General features: G+C 49.2%; 1 protein-coding gene across 6 annotated transcripts in view; it reads left to right on the top strand.

Annotated features, from left to right (window-relative positions):
- Positions 1 to 2,170: 2,170 nt before the first annotated feature.
- The window catches only part of pcdh7b (protocadherin 7b), a 110,153-nt gene continuing 94,257 nt past the window's right edge, over positions 2,171 to 18,066 (top strand). For 5 of the 6 annotated variants that reach the window (XM_076972502.1, XM_076972506.1, XM_076972505.1 and 2 more), the window contains exon 1: positions 2,172 to 6,147. In XM_076972502.1, the coding sequence (XP_076828617.1) occupies positions 3,058 to 6,147 (3,090 nt within the window). In that variant the 5' untranslated portion in view covers positions 2,172 to 3,057. Of the gene's footprint in view, positions 6,148 to 18,066 lie in introns of all 6 variants that reach the window. The other variant, XM_076972503.1, reaches the window with a different exon arrangement.

The raw sequence follows: 18,066 nt of genomic DNA, 5'->3' as shown, positions 1-18,066 counted from the left end.
AGTTTGTTACTCCACTTGACAAGAAATTATGTTTCCCTCATGCTATTTATACTGATATTACTGGGAGGCAAATCTTTATCATTACATTTATATTATTGATTTTCAATGAAAACAACATTTGGTCGTTTGACATGATGGGTAATACCTCCACAGAGGTTTGAAATCCACAGAGCGAACTTAAACTCGCTTCAGCACTGGCCTTTAAACCTGTGGTGCCTACGAGCTAATGGCTGGTTCACTCGCCGTAATGCACTATGCGTTAAGAGTAACACATTTGATGGAGTTTGTTAAGGTGTAGTGCTAGCAACAAACAACGGGGGTCCACGCAGGGTAAGCTCACGGAAGACTACATTAAAAATGAATAAATATGACGAATAAAAAGCTGACCTCTCACTTTCGCCGTTCATATTAAAAGGGCTACACCCTCTAGCGGCTTTTGAAAGCACTCGTTACAAATGTCATTAATGTCCTAATTAGTACTATTACTGTTGAAATCGACGGCGGGGATTTGAAAATGTTAAATTATAAATTGATCCTTGACATATTCCATGCGGTTGAAGGATCACCGCAAGGCTACGTAGAGCTATCGGATCAAAACTTGCTAACTAGGAGAAAACAGACTAGTGAAATATGCACGCCAGCCTGTGATACGAGTCCTAAGAATTATTCGAGAACGTGGATAATGTATATTGTCGACAGAGGGCGCTGTTTAGCGGCGATTGGTGTGCCGCTCTCATTTCAGTGGAGGACTGCAGCGGCAGCACACTGTCCACTGTCCGTGTCATTCCTCTCGCGAGGCTCGTCGCGCGCACACATCACGGACCCTTAAATGAAAGGAGTGGAAAAAAACGCTCTCGTTCCAAATCTACCCAGACGAGAAATAGACTAGATGCTCCTCAAAACGATCGGACCGTTACTTTGGTATTATTTAGATACAACGTGTACACCCAGGCAACGTGTAAAAAGAAACTGAATTTCAAATTAGATACAGCATTATTTCAAACACATATTTTTTGTATGGGAATCACGTTCGCCTTTTAAACAATACAGTCCAAAACCAGTTTCCTCCACCCTATTCAACGACTTGGCTACACGTTGCAGTGACGGATAGATTCGATGGTTAAGTATTTGACTCCTGGTCACGGATTGCTCAGGGAGGGCCAGGGGAGTTTTGCGCAGTTTGAAGTCACCGCACACACACACACTCTCGCTCACTCCACACACACCCTCGCTCACTCGCTCTCGTGCGCTCTCGCCAGTCTACCGAGCGTCGCTGTCCGTGGTGCCCGTTCTAGTATTCGGCTACGGAAAGAAAATCCAATAGGTAATGGGAAAAGCGGCGAATAGAAAGTACTAAAATCATGCACACTGCACAGGCTGTGCCTGGACGAAGAGCACTATGCACGTTCCTACCGCACACATTCGTATTCTAACCGCTCATGGAATAAAAAATATATATTGCACAAACCGGAGTCGACGTCCGACACTCTGTTCGAGCTCGCGACGGACTAATGAATAGCACACCGTGGCTCGCGCACAGACTTAGTGAATAGGAATCCGCCACAAGGGAAATATAAAGGAAATAAAACCGTGAGCCGTAAAGAGTAAAAGTTCAGTGATAAAAAAACCAATGCTATTTCTCTGTCCAGTGTATCTGTGCTGGCTCTGAAACACGTTATTGTAAACTGAATGAATGTATTGTTTTGCTGAGTCGGTATGCTATGCGCGTTATTCGCGATTTTCTATTCGCCCAAATGCCGTTCAGCTGGAGTGTACAACACACAATCACGTCAAACGCTAACAAAAACCAAGGGAAAATAAATCTTTCAATATTTTAATCTTTCAGTGGTTCACTAGAATTGATTCTATATAAGCTCTACAAAGCCCCTATTCAAACCCAACTCCCACTATTTGCTCAGCGTTCTTCCGATTGCGTGATATGATATGCAGCTATGTACTGACCATAATAATCGAAAAGTGCGACACCCGACCCTCTGCATCCATCTCCAGACAAATACTTTGTCAGCTTCCTTTTAAACTAAGTGATCAAGTTCTGCTTTGGTTACGTGCATGGAGAAAGCAGCGCGAAGGGGTGGGGAGAGCGGAGGAGAGCGAAGGAGAGCGAGAGACTGCAATATCATTTGTGAATCGCTCGCGGAGTGCCGCAGATACAGGCTGCAAACACACGCGCTCGTGCAGCAGGTAAGGGGCGCGCGTGCGGACGGCTAACGCGGGACACAGGGACGCTCCAAGTGTTGGAATCTTCCAAATATATCCCTTTCTCCTCTTTCGGGATTAAATCCTCTTTGTTTCGCGCAATTATTTTTTGTTTTCAGTTCGGCGAGAACATTGTTTGGCACCCTGACAGTGCGGAGCCTGTTTTTTAAAAGTCTGTTATCCCGAGAGAAGTATAAATCCGTGCTGTTGTGGCGGAGTGCGGAGGAGCGAGAGGACAGTTTGTTTTCTGCAATAAGCAAACGGAGCGGAGAAGTTACGCGATCCCGCTGGCACATCAGTTTTTATTCCGCATAGTGGGAGTATATCCTCCTGTGGAGACATGTCGGATCCAAGAAGACTGGATTTTAAAAGACTTTAATTTGCATCGAAACGGATTGAAACGTTTATTTTTTGTGCTACAAACGATCACAACAGTGTTTTAAGTCATTTCATGCACGCGTGTTTCACTATGAATCACGAACGCGTTTAATTACGGGACTGGAAGACAATGACTCTGTTAGTGCTGCGTTCGGATCACGGGAGTCATCAATGGTAATAAATTGACTGAAGTGAATATATTTGCGGCGGCAAAGCACCAAAAAAAAAAAAAAAAAAAAAAAAAAACCAGGAGCGATTTCTGTGTGTGTGTGTGTGTGTGTGTGTGAAATTCACCGCAGCCGAATCAGTGTAGAAGGAGGGAGAAGTCGCGCGCGCGGAGAAGCGGCTGCAGCGTAAACGGAGAGGGTGGACGAGCCTTGCATCTTCAATAAATCCAAACTGTTGATCAAAGATATTGTGCATTTTTCTCTCCTCGAAGACGGTGATTAAACACAGGGAACGATGAGGACTACTAGTGCGGTGGACTATCACTGCTACTGTTTGGTGATCCTGCAGCTGCTGACTCAGCCGGCGGCCAAGCAGGTGCTGCGGTACAGCCTGGCCGAGGAGGGTCCGTCCGACGTGCGAGTGGGCAACGTAGCCTCGGACCTGGGCATCGTCGCCGGCTCTGGGGAAGTGACTTTTACCTTAGAATCCGGCTCCGATTACTTTAAGATCGATAACATCACCGGGGATCTGAGCACCAACGAGCGGCGGATAGACCGGGAGAAGCTCCAACAGTGCCAGATGATCTTTGACGAGAACGAGTGTTTTATAGATTTCGAAGTGTCCGTGATCGGACCCGCGCAGAGCTGGGTGGACCTGTTCGAGGGGAAAGTCATCATTTTAGACATAAACGACAACACGCCGTCTTTCCCGTCCCCCGTGCTCACCCTCTCCGTGGAGGAGAACAGACCGATCGGCACACTTTATCTTTTGCCCACGGCCACCGACAGGGATTTCGGCAGGAACGGAATAGAGAGGTACGAGCTGATCCAGGACACCGGCGAGAGCTCGGTCCGTCGGCTGGGCTCTGCGGGGTCCGGCGGCGTGGACGCGCACTCGTCCAAGCGCAGGTTCGATGACGGGCCGAGCAGGAGCAGCGTGTTTGAACTTCAAGTTGCTGACACCACGGACGGCGAGAAGCAGCCGCAGCTGATCATCAAAGGCGCTCTGGACCGCGAGCAGCGCGACTCCTACGAGCTGACGCTGCGCGTGCGGGACGGGGGCGACCCCTCGCGCTCCTCCCAGGCCATCCTGAGAGTGATGATCACGGACGTGAACGACAACAGCCCGCGCTTTGAGAAGAGCGTGTACGAGGCCGACCTACCTGAGAACAGCTCCCCCGGGGCCCCCATTCTCCAACTCAAGGCGATGGACGCCGACGTCGGGGTTAATGGACAGATTGAGTATGTTTTTGGGGCAGCCACGGAGTCGGTACGGCGGCTGTTACGGTTAGATGAGAGTACAGGTTGGCTCAGCGTGCTGCACAGAATAGATAGGGAGGAGGTCAGCCAGCTGAGGTTCAGCGTCATGGCGCGTGATCGTGGTCAGCCGCCAAAGACCGACAAGGCCACCGTGATTATCAACATCAAAGACGAGAACGACAACGTCCCCAATATCGACATAAGGAAAATCGGACGCATTTATCTGAGAGACGGCGTGGCGAACGTGGCGGAGGACGTGGTGGTGGACACGCCCATCGCGTTGGTTCAAGTGTCAGATCGTGATAAGGGCCCCAACGGCGTTGTGACCTGCACCGTGGTCGGGGACGTTCCCTTTCAGCTCAAACCCGCCAGCGAGATAGAGGGAGACATGAACAAAAAGAAATATTTCCTGCATACTTCGGCGCCGCTTGATTACGAGGCCATACAGGAGTACAACGTCGTCATAGTTGCGGTGGACTCAGGCAGCCCGAGTCTGTCCAGCAACAACTCACTAATTGTAAAAGTGGGTGACATGAATGACAATCCTCCCATCTTCAGCAAGAACACAATGGAGGTCTCATTCCCGGAGAACAACGCTCCCGGGGAACGTGTGCTGACTGTAGTGGCCTTGGATGCCGACAGTGGCAAAAATGCAGAACTCGCCTATTCGTTGGACTCCTCTGTGAATGGGATTTTTTCTATTGACCCAGACAGCGGTGACATTCGTGTCAACACCATACTGGACCGGGAGCAAACAGAACGCTACGAGTTCAAGGTTGTGGCCAAAGACAAGGGCATTCCTGTCTTACAGGGCTCGGCCACGGTGGTGGTACTAGTGGCGGACAAGAATGACAACGAACCGAAGTTCATGCAGGATGTTTTCACTTTTTACGTGAAGGAGAACCTACAGCCCAACAGCCCAGTGGGAATGGTGTCCGTAATGGACGCAGACAAGGGTCATAACGCTGAGATGAGCCTCTACATCGAAGAAGAAGAGGACATATTCTCTATTGAGAACAATACGGGCACCATTTTCTCCACAGTCGCATTTGACCGTGAGCAGAAGACCACCTATTCGTTCCGTGTCAAGGCCGTGGATGGTGGTGACCCACCCAGATCGGCCACGGCGACCGTGTCGCTTTTTGTAGTGGATGAAAACGATAATCCGCCAACAGTCACCTTCCCCATGAACAGCTCCTACACACTTCTGCCGCCGTCCAGCAACGTCCGGACAGTGGTGCGGACCGTCATAGCTACAGACACCGACACGGGCAACAACGCCAACCTCAGCTACAGCATAATAGGGGGCAACCCGTTCCGATTGTTCGAGATTGACTCCGCCACTGGTGTCATCTCGTTAGTTAGCAAGTTGGAGCAGAAACATTTTGGCCTCCATCGCCTGGTGGTGCAAGTTAATGACAGCGGGGTTCCTTCACAGAGCACCACCACGTTAGTGCACGTGTACGTCAACGAAACGCTCTCCAACTCCACTGTGGTGGAGGGCCAGATCTCCAGGAGCCTGGGGACGCCTCTCAATGCCGACATAGCCGGAGACCCCAACTACGACTTAGGCAAGCAGCGCTTGAGCATCGCGATCGGCGTGGTGTCGGGTATCATGACCGTCATCCTCATCATCCTCGTGGTGGTCATGGCCCGCTACTGCAGGCCCAAGAACAAGAACGGCTATGAGGCGGGGAAGAAGGACCACGAGGACTTCTTCACCCCCCAGCAGCACGACAAGGGCAAGAAACCTAAGAAGGACAAGAATAAGAAGAAGTCCAAACAGCCTCTCTACAGCAGCATCGTCACCGTCGAAGCCTCAAAGCCCAATGGACAGCGATACGATGGCGTCAACGAGAAACTCTCTGACAGCCCCGGAATGGGCCGCTACCGCTCGGTGAACGGTGGGCCCGGCAGTCCGGATCTGGCCCGCCACTACAAGTCCAGCTCACCCCTGCCTACTGTACAGCTCCACCCTCAGTCACCCACAGCAGGCAAAAAGCACCAGGCGGTTCAGGATCTGCCGCCAGCCAACACCTTCGTGGGCACCGGAGATAACATTTCCATTGGATCGGACCACTGCTCCGAGTACAGCACCCAAACCATCAACAAGTACAACAAACAGGTAAGACCCCATCTTACTTCATTCCTTTACAACAGACATTACATTTATTTTATGACCTAGTCTTGTTCCTCTGTTAGAATGACTTCATTCAGTAGCCACAGTCCAGTGAAGTAGTGCTATATATATAAATATATATATAAATACTGTATATACATATATATAAATATATATATATATATATATATATATATATATATATATATATATATATATATATATATATATGTATATATATATATATATATATATATATATATATATATATATATATTAGCTGAGCAGTCTGTTTCTCTGTATCGACCTGTTTTGGCTCGTGGTGTCAGTAAATGTAATCCTGAGAGTGGTGCAAGGGCTTCAGTTAGGCGTATCATATTTTGGGCTGAAGTCCTGGCTGTGGTGCTGCTCAGACCACGCTGTGTTCACAGCACAGATGAGGTGTCAGCATCCGTGACCCCTGTCTGTATACGTGTCAGTGGAGCGGATAGGATCACACACGGCTCTGCTTTGCAGTTCTCCCGTCTCGGCGATGGGCCCGTGGTTAGTGCTGAGGTTTCCTAACGCCAGGTCGAGTCACCCCGTCCAGGCCCCGCCGCCGTCCAGGCCCCGCCCCCGTCCACGCCCACCCCCGGCCGCCTACGTTCAAAACACGGCTACCTTTTCCAGCTCGGCGGGAGACTGAAATAGAGATGATAGAAAGGAAAGAATGAGGATGAGATTGAAAATGGTGGAGTGTTGGTGGTGGTGGTGGTGGTGGTGGTGGTGGTGGTGGTGGTGGGGTGGGGGGGGGGGGGGTTGGTTCTTCTTCAAGATGACTGTGAGCTGTTGGGCAGGAGGTGACATTTAACATTCCTATGCATTCATGTGTCAGGACCAATCTGTGAATCCCCCATCTGCCCTCATCCTCTTGCTCCCTCTCCCTCTCCCTCGCTCTCCCTCGCTTTCCCTCGCTCTCCCTCCCTCTCCCTCGCTCTCTCTCGCTCTCCCTCGCTCTCCCTCCCTCTCCCTCGCTCTCCCTATCTACCTCATCCTATTCAATTTTCCTCCGTTCGTCTTTCCGCTCCCTGTTTCTCCTTTGTTTATACCACGATTTAAAATGTAAAGTACGTTGTGGCTCTCCAGACTTGACAGGGCATTTATATTCTGAGCTGCGCGTGTGAATTAATCAGTTGATATCATTATTGTTCTCCCTTCCTTTGGAGTGAGGAGGAAGGAGGTTAATACATGATGAAGTCAGACGTTTATTTTGTGTTCAAGGGGAAAAGCACACTTGGCCTGTTGTTTCATGTGTTTTCCATGGCCGTCTGATACATTATTGATCATTCTCTAAGGTGGACACGATGTAGAAGCAACCGCTCTTGCATTCGTAAGAGCTTCGCTCCCAACCCAAGACACATCTCCTCATCTCTTTCCCACGTTATTTTCACCCTCTCATTCTAACCCACACGTTTTATTCTCTATTTCACAGTATTTTCTTCCTGGGGTCTCAGGTTTTTCTCATGTAATCTGTTTTCCTCTCTCTCTCATATTCTCTCGCCGTATTTGAAAACATATCCTTCTCTTTCTCTCGCCTGCTTCCTCCTCCGGTCGCTGTTTTACCCTTGTCTCAGTATTCCTCTCACATTTCTGATCTGTCCTTGTCCACATTCCTATTTGCTGCTTCTTGCTCTCATCCTTTGTGGTTTTGCCATCCATCAACAACTCTCTCTTGCTCTTTCATTTCTCTCTCTCTCTCTCTCTCTCTCTCTCTCTCTCCCTCTCTCTCGTCTTTAATGTGCTCTGTTGAGGCGTCCACTTGTGAGAGGAGTGCTATTACTTTATGTTTTGTGCAGGGGTCTCATGCATAATTAAACGAGTATTCTCCCCTTGCCACTGTAGCACATGTATTGTGTGTCTGCATACCCTGCTTACATATAATTATTTATTTACCTTTCCTGGAGCATTGCAGTGTTTTTTTTCACTCCCGTCTGCTTGCAGAAGACCCTCGTGAGCACAGCCTGCTCCTATCCTCTCCGCAAGGTGTGCAGTCAAAGCCTCCTTGCCACCACCAATATGCAATTACTGCTTCTTAAGCGTCGAGGTGCTATCAAGTCCAGGACTGTTTTGTGAGTTATCCCCGCTGACAATTTAACAGGGGCTCCCTTGATGTTTTATTGAACATTATCAGGACTAGCCAATGTGCCCCTGCAAAACCCATTAAGTTTGCTGCAAAGCATAATAGTCTATATCAAATGCATTGTAAAGAGAAGTCATTAGAATTTAATTTTAGCGATCTACTGCTGGGAGCCCTGTAAGTTCCCTGCTTGCTTTTGTCGGTGAAATTGGACTTCTCTTGTGTTGACATTTGCGTTGATGTTAAAAGGGAGCTAATCTCTCTCTCTTTCTCTCTCTCTCTTTTTCACTCACACAACTCTCGCCTTCATACCATGGCATTTAGACGGAAATACTGTGTTCTCATGCTGCAGTTATAAAATTAAGCAGTGAGCGTTTCGCCGTATTTTTGAGGGAATGGTGCTGCGACTGCTAGGAGGTGGCCCGCTGGTTTTAAATTGGCATCTGTGGTATGTGCACATTTTGTTGGGATGATTGAGAGCTCCTCTTGCTGTCCTCCCTCTACCTTAGGTAATAGGGGCCTCAGGGGCCCAGAGCAGTGTTGGAAAATCTGGTCAAAGACTGTGTGTGTTTGTCTGAGGCGTTTCTTCATTTGCTTGCAAAACCTTCTGAATGAAATCAGGGATGCAACCGATAGGTCAGATCAAATATCAAACATTTTGGCTTGAATTGGGTTTGAAAGAATTTCAAAAATAAGCACTCAAAACAACATTGAAGAAACCTTCCTCTCCTGTGTAATGAAATCTTCCTCACTGTTTAATGGCCCTATGGTGAATGAAACCTTCTACTCCGGTTTAATGCACCAATAGTGAATGAAAGCCTCCTCTCGTGTTTAATGCACCAATAGTGAATGATCTCTGAAACTGCATGTTAACCTGCAGAGTGAGACTGAGGTCTTTCTGATCGTATTTGATTTCAGCTCCTGTGGTCTGACATCTGAGACGCTTCCTCTCTCTCTCTCTCTCTCTCTCTCTCTCTCTCTCTCTCTCCCTCTCTCTCTCTCCCTCTCTCTCCCTCTCTCTCTCACTCTCTCTCTCTCTCCTCTATCTTTTTCTGTCTGGTGAAAGAGAAGACAGGGACAAGAAAGAGGGCCCTGTTAACTGGTTTAGAGAAAGGTCGCTACTGTTCAGTGCGTGTGTGTGTGTGTGTGTGTGTGCTAGTGCGCGCACACGCATGCGCACCCTTAAAGCACTGGGGCCTCGAGAATGTGTGGTGTAGTTTCAGGTAACCTTCTTCTCATGACCCCTCCCCCAACCCCTACCTACACACACACACACACACACACACACACCTATCCTGATCCACAGGTAGCCCCAGACAGGTAACCAGACGACTGGTGGAGTGAAGCTCTTCAGTCTCCCTCATACTCAAGACATTTACGCAGACATTAACTCACCCAAGTGAGGTGCTGCTTGAGTCACAACTGTCACTGTGCACACCAGAGGCTGGAACATGGCACGCTTGACATTTTAGTTTTGTAGGAAATGAACAATCCTTTTATCTTTTTTTTGCCTGACTCAGTAGACCTACTAAAATTGAAAAATGTATCTGAGTTATCCATTAAGGTGTATTATGGTTAACCACTTCAATGCTGTTAAAATGCAGCCATAACCCAGACGTCTGTTTTTCCAGGCCCATATGCTTTCTTCAAATGTGACATGAATATTAAATACATAATCTGTGAATTACTGTGATGAGTATGGTTATGGTGAGAGTGGAGTGTGGCTAGCAGGTGTCCTTAAGCCTTAGACAATGGGCTAAACCCTCAAACACTTGTTTACCAGGGGCACCTGGGCACTGACAGTGTCTGCTTTGCATCGGCCACATAACACTTCACACCTGAAAAAACCTACGACAACTGACGCATACAAATCAGGAGTCACCCTTAGAAACTGTGTGTGTGTGTGTGTGTGTGTGTGAGAGAAGGAGAGGGAGAGAGAGGTGTTGTGACAACCTTTTTTGCATTCATGTTGTCTTACACATTGGGAAAACTACATTCAAATCCAGTCCAGTTCTTTGCATTGAACACAGGACAAATGTTTCCTTCAGAGAGCGTCCTGACACTGCTGGGCCGAGGCGTGACTGGACATGTTCCTCACAGTGCCACTGTAACTAATTTCAGTTCTGCCATTTTAGCTGTTGAGATGGGAGACTTTCTTTCTTATTCAAAGCAGGTGAAAATATATGGAAATGCCTTTTCGAAAATGCTGTTTATGAATTGCCCGCTGTTGTATATCAGGTGACCCCAATACTCAGGATACTTGCATGTTTAGCAGATATGCAGCAATTTCTGCAGTGCATCCATGCACAGGAGAGGGAGATAGAGAGACGATGGGAGAGAGAGAGGTGGGGGGAGATGGGAGAGAGAGAGAGAGAGAGAGAGAGAGAGAGCTTGGTGTTGCTGTACCGTAAGGCAATAATCTTCTGGACACTAGTAGTTATTTGCTGTCTACATTACTGAGTTATTAAGGACAGTTTGTCAGATAACATCTGTGTCCAGGGCAGGAGATTAAATTATATCTGTCACTGAATAGACTAAAGGCTACTGAGGGTATACTTATAGAGAGAGAGAGAGAAAGAGAGAGAGAGAGAGAGAGAGAGAGAGAGAGAGAGAGAGAGAGAGGGAGGGAGGGAGGGAGAGAGAGAGAGAGAGAGGAAAACAGTGAGAGACATTGAGAGAAGAGAGACAGTGATAGATAGATAGATAGATAGATAGATAGATAGATAGATAGATAGATAGATAGATAGATGGTGTGGTGGAGTGGTGGGGCGTTGTGGGGTGTGCTGGGGTGTGGTTGTGTGGGGTGTGGTGGGGTGTGCTGGGATGTAGTTGGGTGGGGCGTTGTGGGGTGTGGTGGGGTGGGGTGGAGTGTGGTGAGGTGTGGTTGGGTGGGGTGTGGTGGGGTGTAGTTGGGTGGGGCGTTGTGGGGTGTGGTGGAGTGTGGTGAGGTGTGGTTGTGTGGGGTGTGGTGGGGTGTGCTGGGGTGGGGTGGAGTGTGGTGAGGTGTGGTTGGGTGGGGTGTGGTGGGGTGTGGTTGGGTGGGGCGTTGTGGGGTGTGCTGAGGTGTGGTGGAGTGTGGTGAGGTGTGCTGGGGTGTGGTTGGATGGGGTGTGCTGGGGTGTGGTTGTGTGGGGTGTGGTGGAGTGTGGTGAGGTGTGGTTGGGTGGGGTGGGGTGTAGTTGGGTGGAGTGTGGTGAGGTGTGGTTGGGTGGGGTGTGGTGGAGTGTGGTGAGGTGTGGTTGTGTGGGGTGTGGTGGGGTGTAGTTGGGTGGGGTGTGCTGGGGTGTGGTTGTGTGGGGTGGGGTGGAGTGTGGTGAGGTGTGGTTGGGTGGGGTGGGGTGTAGTTGGGTGGGGCGTTGTGGGGTGTGCTGGGGTGTGGTGGAGTGTGGTGAGGTGTGGTTGTGTGGGGTGTGGTGGGGTGTGCTGGGGTGGGGTGGAGTGTGGTGAGGTGTGGTTGGGTGGGGTGGGCTGAGGTGTGGTTGGGTGGGGCGTTGTGGGGTGTGCTGAGGTGTGGTGGAGTGTGGTGAGGTGTGGTGGGGTGTGCTGGGGTGTGGTTGGGTGGGGTGTGCTGGGGTGTGGTTGTGTGGGGTGTGGTGGAGTGTGGTGAGGTGTGGTTGGGTGGGGTGGGGTGTAGTTGGGTGGAGTGTGGTGAGGTGTGGTTGGGTGGGGTGGGGTGTAGTTGGGTGGGGCGTTGTGGGGTGTGCTGGGGTGTGGTGGAGTGTGGTGAGGTGTGGTGTGGTGGGGTGTGATGGGGTGTGGTGGAGTGTGGTGAGGTGTGGTTGGGTGGAGTGTGGTGGGGTGTGGTGGGAGGTTGTTATAGTACAAGAGATGGAGAAGTCCTGACGGGGCACAGCTGGACGGGGCAAGGGGCGACGGCAGACAGCAACACGCCCGCGCGCCATTACTTATCAGTGTCATTGCAAAAATAGCAGTATAGTCTTCATTCTAATAGAGTGGCTTATTCCCTGCTGTGGTTAGCAGGGCTGTGCAGAACCACGGGGCAGATGTGCTCTGACACGGTGGAGTCAGGGGAGAGTGCCCTGGGAAAGATGAGAGGTGCTTCTCAAAGCTTTGTAGTAATTTCTCCTGATCTCTCAGAATTATTACAGGAGCGTCTGCTTGATTTGTTTGCCTCCGCTTTTAAGTAAAGCGTGCTTTCAGGCCGCAGCTGACGCGGCCGTTCGAGTGGGCCTTGAGACGCTTCTCTATCTCCTTCTCTCCTTTTTTCTCTTGCTCCCTTTCTCGTGCTCGCTGTGTCTTTTCATCTCTTTGAGATTTGCTTCGCTCCGCCGTGCCTTCTCCCCGTTCACTGTGCCTCGAATGTAAATGCCGGTGATTGAATCAAGATCGGCGGCGGACGCGTCTGTAACACTTGTCACGATTCGCTGATGAAAGTGGCTGGGCGGGGAGGAAGGAGGCAGCAGCTGAGAGGGCGTGGCCGTCGGGTGGGGGGCGTGGCCGTCGGGTGGGGGCGTGGCCATCGGGTGGGGGGTGGGGGGGGTTCCGATGAGCAGCCACTCTGGATCAACCGTCCGGGAGATGATGATCGGTAGTGACAGAGTCTGTGTCTTGTCCCCCACGTCCGTGTCAAGCATGATCTGTGAGGCGCTGGGTGGTGAGATTTCGCGTACGCCGGTTGCGTTCGGCCAGGGAAACCGCTGCCTCCGCTTGGGTGGCATTGCGTAAATGGATGTGGCATGACTGTGGCAGTGGCAGCTCAATTTTTGTGTGCGTGTGTGTGCGCGTGTGTGTGTGTGTGTGTGGTATGCAGGCTCTTTGATTTTTTAAAAATCAATGTACTTTCTCTCATCTTTTAAAAAAAACTGCATGATTTAAGTATCACTCAGTATGGTGGTGGGTTGGCGTGGCAGCACACAGAGTGGTGGCCCAGATGGTGTTCGGTGGCTCAGAGCTGCAGACAGAGGAAAGCCCTTTACTGGGAAACCCCATGCAATGTGTTTGCACAGTTCACGTTGTTCACATTGTTTGTTTGTAAGGTTAAGGGCATCATGTGACCTTTAGCTGTGTGAGGATGGTGTTCGTACCTGTTGGTGTACCTGTGGGTGAGTGTGACAGTGTCTCAATCCACATGATTCACGGTTGGTGTTGTTGCTGTTGTTGTTGTTGACACCAGTGTCAAACCAAAGCAGACTGGGAGAGTGAGAGAGGGAGAGATGGAGAGAGAGAGAGAGAGAGAGAGGGAGAGATGCAGAGAGAGATATCAAGACTAAAAGCAAGAGGATGAGACAGAGATGGAGTCCCTCCAGTCCATTTAACTTCATCTCTGATGAAGTCACACTTGTCCTTCATAAGAAACAGGGAGGGAGTAATAACTCAGAGGCCCACTCCCACTGGCAGGCTCCGGCCCAGCCAGCCAATCAAAATGCTCATTAGCTGGATGGACGTGTGTTTATGGGCCAGAGTAATAGGCACAAAATGGGACTGACAACTCCCTATGCACAGTAAGCAGGTGATGCAGGTGCATGTGTGTGTGTATGTTTGTGTGTGTGTGCGTGCATCATGCGGGCGTGCACACGACTCTGCCAGACAAGGAGCCACAATTTACCACACACACACACACACACACACACACACACACACACACATGCACACACACACACGCACACACACACACACACACAGGGATAGGTACCCGCCCATATGTACCAACCTCTAGGGATAGAGACGTATTCACACCTTCCAAACTGTATTCACTGATATCCTCATAGGACATTTCTAGCATTCAAAATCATTGGCGAAAATAACTTGCCCACTTTTGTGTTTTGTGTACTGTGAAACTTTCTCTCACAATCAATGCAATCATACAGAATCTGAAAATATTTCACGTTAAAGAGTGGAACGGTGTATCCCATGTACAGATGGCTTCATTTGAATTGCTTTGTTTGTGTGCAGTGACTAAATTCCCATTCTGAATGCTTCCTGAACGCACCGGCGTCACGCAGAGAGCGGCTGAGTGGGCACTGTTTACGATAACTGACCGAAGTTTACTGTGACCCCACTGTACTTTTCCCTGAGCGTACACCTCCACAATTATGGAAACAAGTCGTTTCAACAGATAAGCAAAGCTCCTTCATAACTGTGACGTACAAAAAGTTGCATATGCCTGGTTTTAACACACTTCCTCTCGACCTCATTGGTGGGGACCGTTTACTAGTGTTCCTAATCCCCGCCCTTTTCTGTAGAACGGGTAACCGTGGTGGGCGGAGACTGAAATATTAAGCTATGTGTGATCTCAACTACTTAAGTGTGGATTTGATATTAAGGCCAGAATAAATAATGCAAATGTCTGACAAGCTCTTCTGAAGCAGAAACACCTTTTATCTGCAAACTCTCGTATGGGTGAAGAAAAGGTGGTGGTGTAGTCATCTGATTGCATGGAAAGAGAAATATGCTACATTTCCTTCTTGCTAAACTCCTAAAGGGATTGTGTGTGTGTGTGTGTGTGTGTGTGGTGTCCACTGAGTGAGCTGATGTGTGTACAGTGGGAGAGTGTGAGTTCAGCACCCATCTGCCAGACTGGGGGTCTGGAGGTAGCGGTGTGTGCTGCAGCTCAGGACCCAGAGTTAGGCCACTGTGTGTGTGTGTGTGTGTGTGTGTGTGTGTGTGTGTGTGTGTGTGTGTGTGTGTGTGTAGTAACAGGGTCCTCTATGGTTCAGCTGTTCCATCACAAGAACACTGACACCTAGGTACATGCCTGAAAAGGTTTCAGTGTCCCAGGTGTATGTGTGTTCATATGTGTGTGTGTGTGTGTGTGTGTGTGTGTGTGTGTGTGTGTGTGTGTGTGTGTGTGTGTGTGTGTGTGTGTGTGTCTGTGTCTGTGTCTGTGTGTCTCCATAATACATAGAAATCTGCAGCACAAAATAAATCAGCATCATTAAATAAACATACAACACCATAGCATTCGGTAATACCCGTGACCTGTGACTATAGGATTATTGTTGCATGTCTGTCTGTGAAACGTCTCCTCCCCTATGGTGCCCGGCCCACACCCAGCTCACGACAGCGCGGAGCAGAATTAAACGTGTGGTAGATGGTGGGAGTGTTCATTAGCACGTAGCTCACGCACTAGCTGGGAAGTCCCATATCGATGAGAGGCCACCTGAGAGAGCCCAGACTATTAGCGTTGGCCGATAAATCTTGTCAGACGGTGGAGCATGGGGCGGCCTGTGAAAAATGAAGGTCACGAGCTGGAGTTTATGAGAACCTGTTATAAAATACACTGAATTATGGAGTCCCCTGGGCATACTTGCAAATGCTAATTTCAGACCCCTGGCCTGGGGTCCCCCTTGGTACTCAGCAGGGTGGGATTAGGCCACGGAGAATTATAGTGTGATTTAGGATGGGTGATGCTTGGGGAAAGGGGGGTTTCACAACTCTGCTCCCATTTGATCTGATAGCCATGATTTAAGGTGTTACTGCTGGGAAAGAACAAGAAAAGAGGAGAGAGAGAGAGAGAGAGGTCATAGTGGTAAGGTTACAGTTAAGTTCTTGTTAATGTCTCACGAGTAAATTGACAAGCCAATCGTGCCTGTCAGTAGTTAAAAATAACATGCAACATAGAATATGCAGCACTGTGTGCAGATTTTGTGTGCTTTTGTGCATTAGAAAAAGGGAAGTTGAGAGAGAGAGAGAGAGAGAGAGAGAGAAGGTGAATTTCCTCCTAATAAAGTCTTTTAAGGGCAGAAAACAATTTCTCTACAGATGGGCCTATGGCCATTTAATTTTCACCACCCATCAGATTTATAGAGTCTACCTGAGTCTCTGCAGCAGACCAACTGAGGATTCAGACTGTTAAAGCCTGCTATATAGTATGTGGGCAGCGTAGTGGGAGAGTGAGGGAGGGAGGAAGATAAAAGAGGAAGAGAGGGGTGAGGGGTGAAGGCTGTGGGGTGTGTCCCATGTTCTTTTCCCCAACGTTCAATAGGCTCCATAATGACCAGCTTGGGCGCATCACAATATCAAACCCTTACACCCCCCCCCCCTAAAAACAACAACAACAAAAAATAACACCAAAAGAACTGGTGGTAAAACCCAGGCTGAAATAACCCCAGGGGCAAGGCCAGACAGCCCATGTTTAGTTTAGGTGGGACCGGGTGGGGTGTAATCAGGTCATTGTATCGTATTGTACTTCTTTCTTTCCAGCTTAGAGTGGGGGTCAAAACAACACGTGGACGCTGGAGCTCGTAAATTACAGAGCAAGTCTTGGTCTGCCTGAGATCTCCTGCAGGGCAAAGCCTCTCACAGTGCTCACAAAATGGCCTCCTCCACAGCGCCAGGGTAGCTTTCCTGTCATTAATTTAGATAATGATTACTCATTTACATATACAGGCCCACACCAAGGAGGAATCAATTATTTATTATGTTGCAGCAGCTGTAATTCGCCTGTGTGGCATTTCGGTTGCCTCAAATCAGACTTACAGTATTCAGGAAAAAAAAAAAAGCCCCACCTCCCGCTGTTCATTAAGCCTTAATTCTGGCATGCGAGTACGGAGGATGAGGGGGATGAGGAAGATGAGGAGGACGCACACGCACAGATCCCAGCAGAATTGAAGGGGCCCGAGCTAATAAAGTGAAACGCACTTCAAACGACGTGGCCTCGCCAAGCACGTGGTGTGTGTTCCGCAAGGTACGATCCCAAATCCCGACCCGTGCTGCGCATCGTAGCGGCGCGTTTGGGTCTAAGCGCCGTTTCCGCTGTCCTCGCGCGTGCTTCATCGTCTTTATTCTCCTAAATCCTTCTGAAAAGGGCGTTTTTTCCCCCATGGCTCCGCTCTCTCTTCCCCTCGTGGTGTGTAAATCGAGGACATGACATTACCGTCACCGACCTTGTAATTTATTTTTAAAACGAAAGGTGTTATCCCTGTCAGCATGGTGCAAGTTGAATAAGGAAACTTCAGATTGATTTCTGTTGTCTTCTTCCATGGAACTCCTGGGTGGCCATTAACGGCGTTCCCGTTACTATGGTAATGGTGTTTCCAGCTCCTTTCTTCTTATAAAAAGGCCCTGGCTTTTTTTTAACATCTTTTATTGCCTCACGTGATAAAACTAGTTGTAAACACATTTTGTGAAGCCTCCACTGGCGAGAGTAGGCTGACAAGTGTTGAGAAGTGTACACTTCCTCCTTAACAATTTGCAAAAATGGAATGCTAGATTATCACGCGTGTGTTTTGTCTAAGAATCCTACTTAATGCGGCCCATCTGGTCCACAGATAATTAAAAGTTTTCCTTCCAACACTCCTCTCTTCGCACGCCGCTAAGTAGTTGGTAGGTGTTGAAGGCACCGTAGAACAATTGCTTTGCCCGTCGAAAAATGATGTTGTCATCATTGCTGATAGGCTCATTTACAATGTGACAAAACCGCGTCCCAAGGTCTGGTTTGTCAACACTGGCATGCAGGGCCGCTCTGGTGACGCCGTAGCTGTACGGAATGGCGGGCACGTTCGTGGCCAGCACCCCATGCACCCTGGAGTCCTCCATGGTGACAGCCAGGCGTGCTGGTGAGCGCTGGCCTTTGCTTTGGAGATCATTTCATTCAGTGGGTTCAATTATCCATGAGAGAGAGGTGCGAGAACTTCACAACGTTGGCCCGTCGCTTAGCCAGACTTTTGTAGACCTGGCTAGCGTCGTAGCACCCTGCGTAGACCCACAACCCTGCCAGCTAACACTGCCCCCCCCCAACCCTTTTGATTGTGAATATCGGAGAGAGAGGATATTTGGAGAGTCAGACATTCGTAATGCCTCCTGGAAATCCTTCAGAGATTTGGATGAGAATTAAAAGCAGCTTGCAG

The sequence above is a fragment of the Brachyhypopomus gauderio genome, chromosome 14, assembly GCF_052324685.1.
Source record: "Brachyhypopomus gauderio isolate BG-103 chromosome 14, BGAUD_0.2, whole genome shotgun sequence".
In the NCBI taxonomy this organism is placed as follows: domain Eukaryota; kingdom Metazoa; phylum Chordata; class Actinopteri; order Gymnotiformes; family Hypopomidae; genus Brachyhypopomus; species Brachyhypopomus gauderio.
Note: the sequence above shows the minus strand (reverse complement) of the source record. Positions and strands in the feature narration are given on the sequence as shown.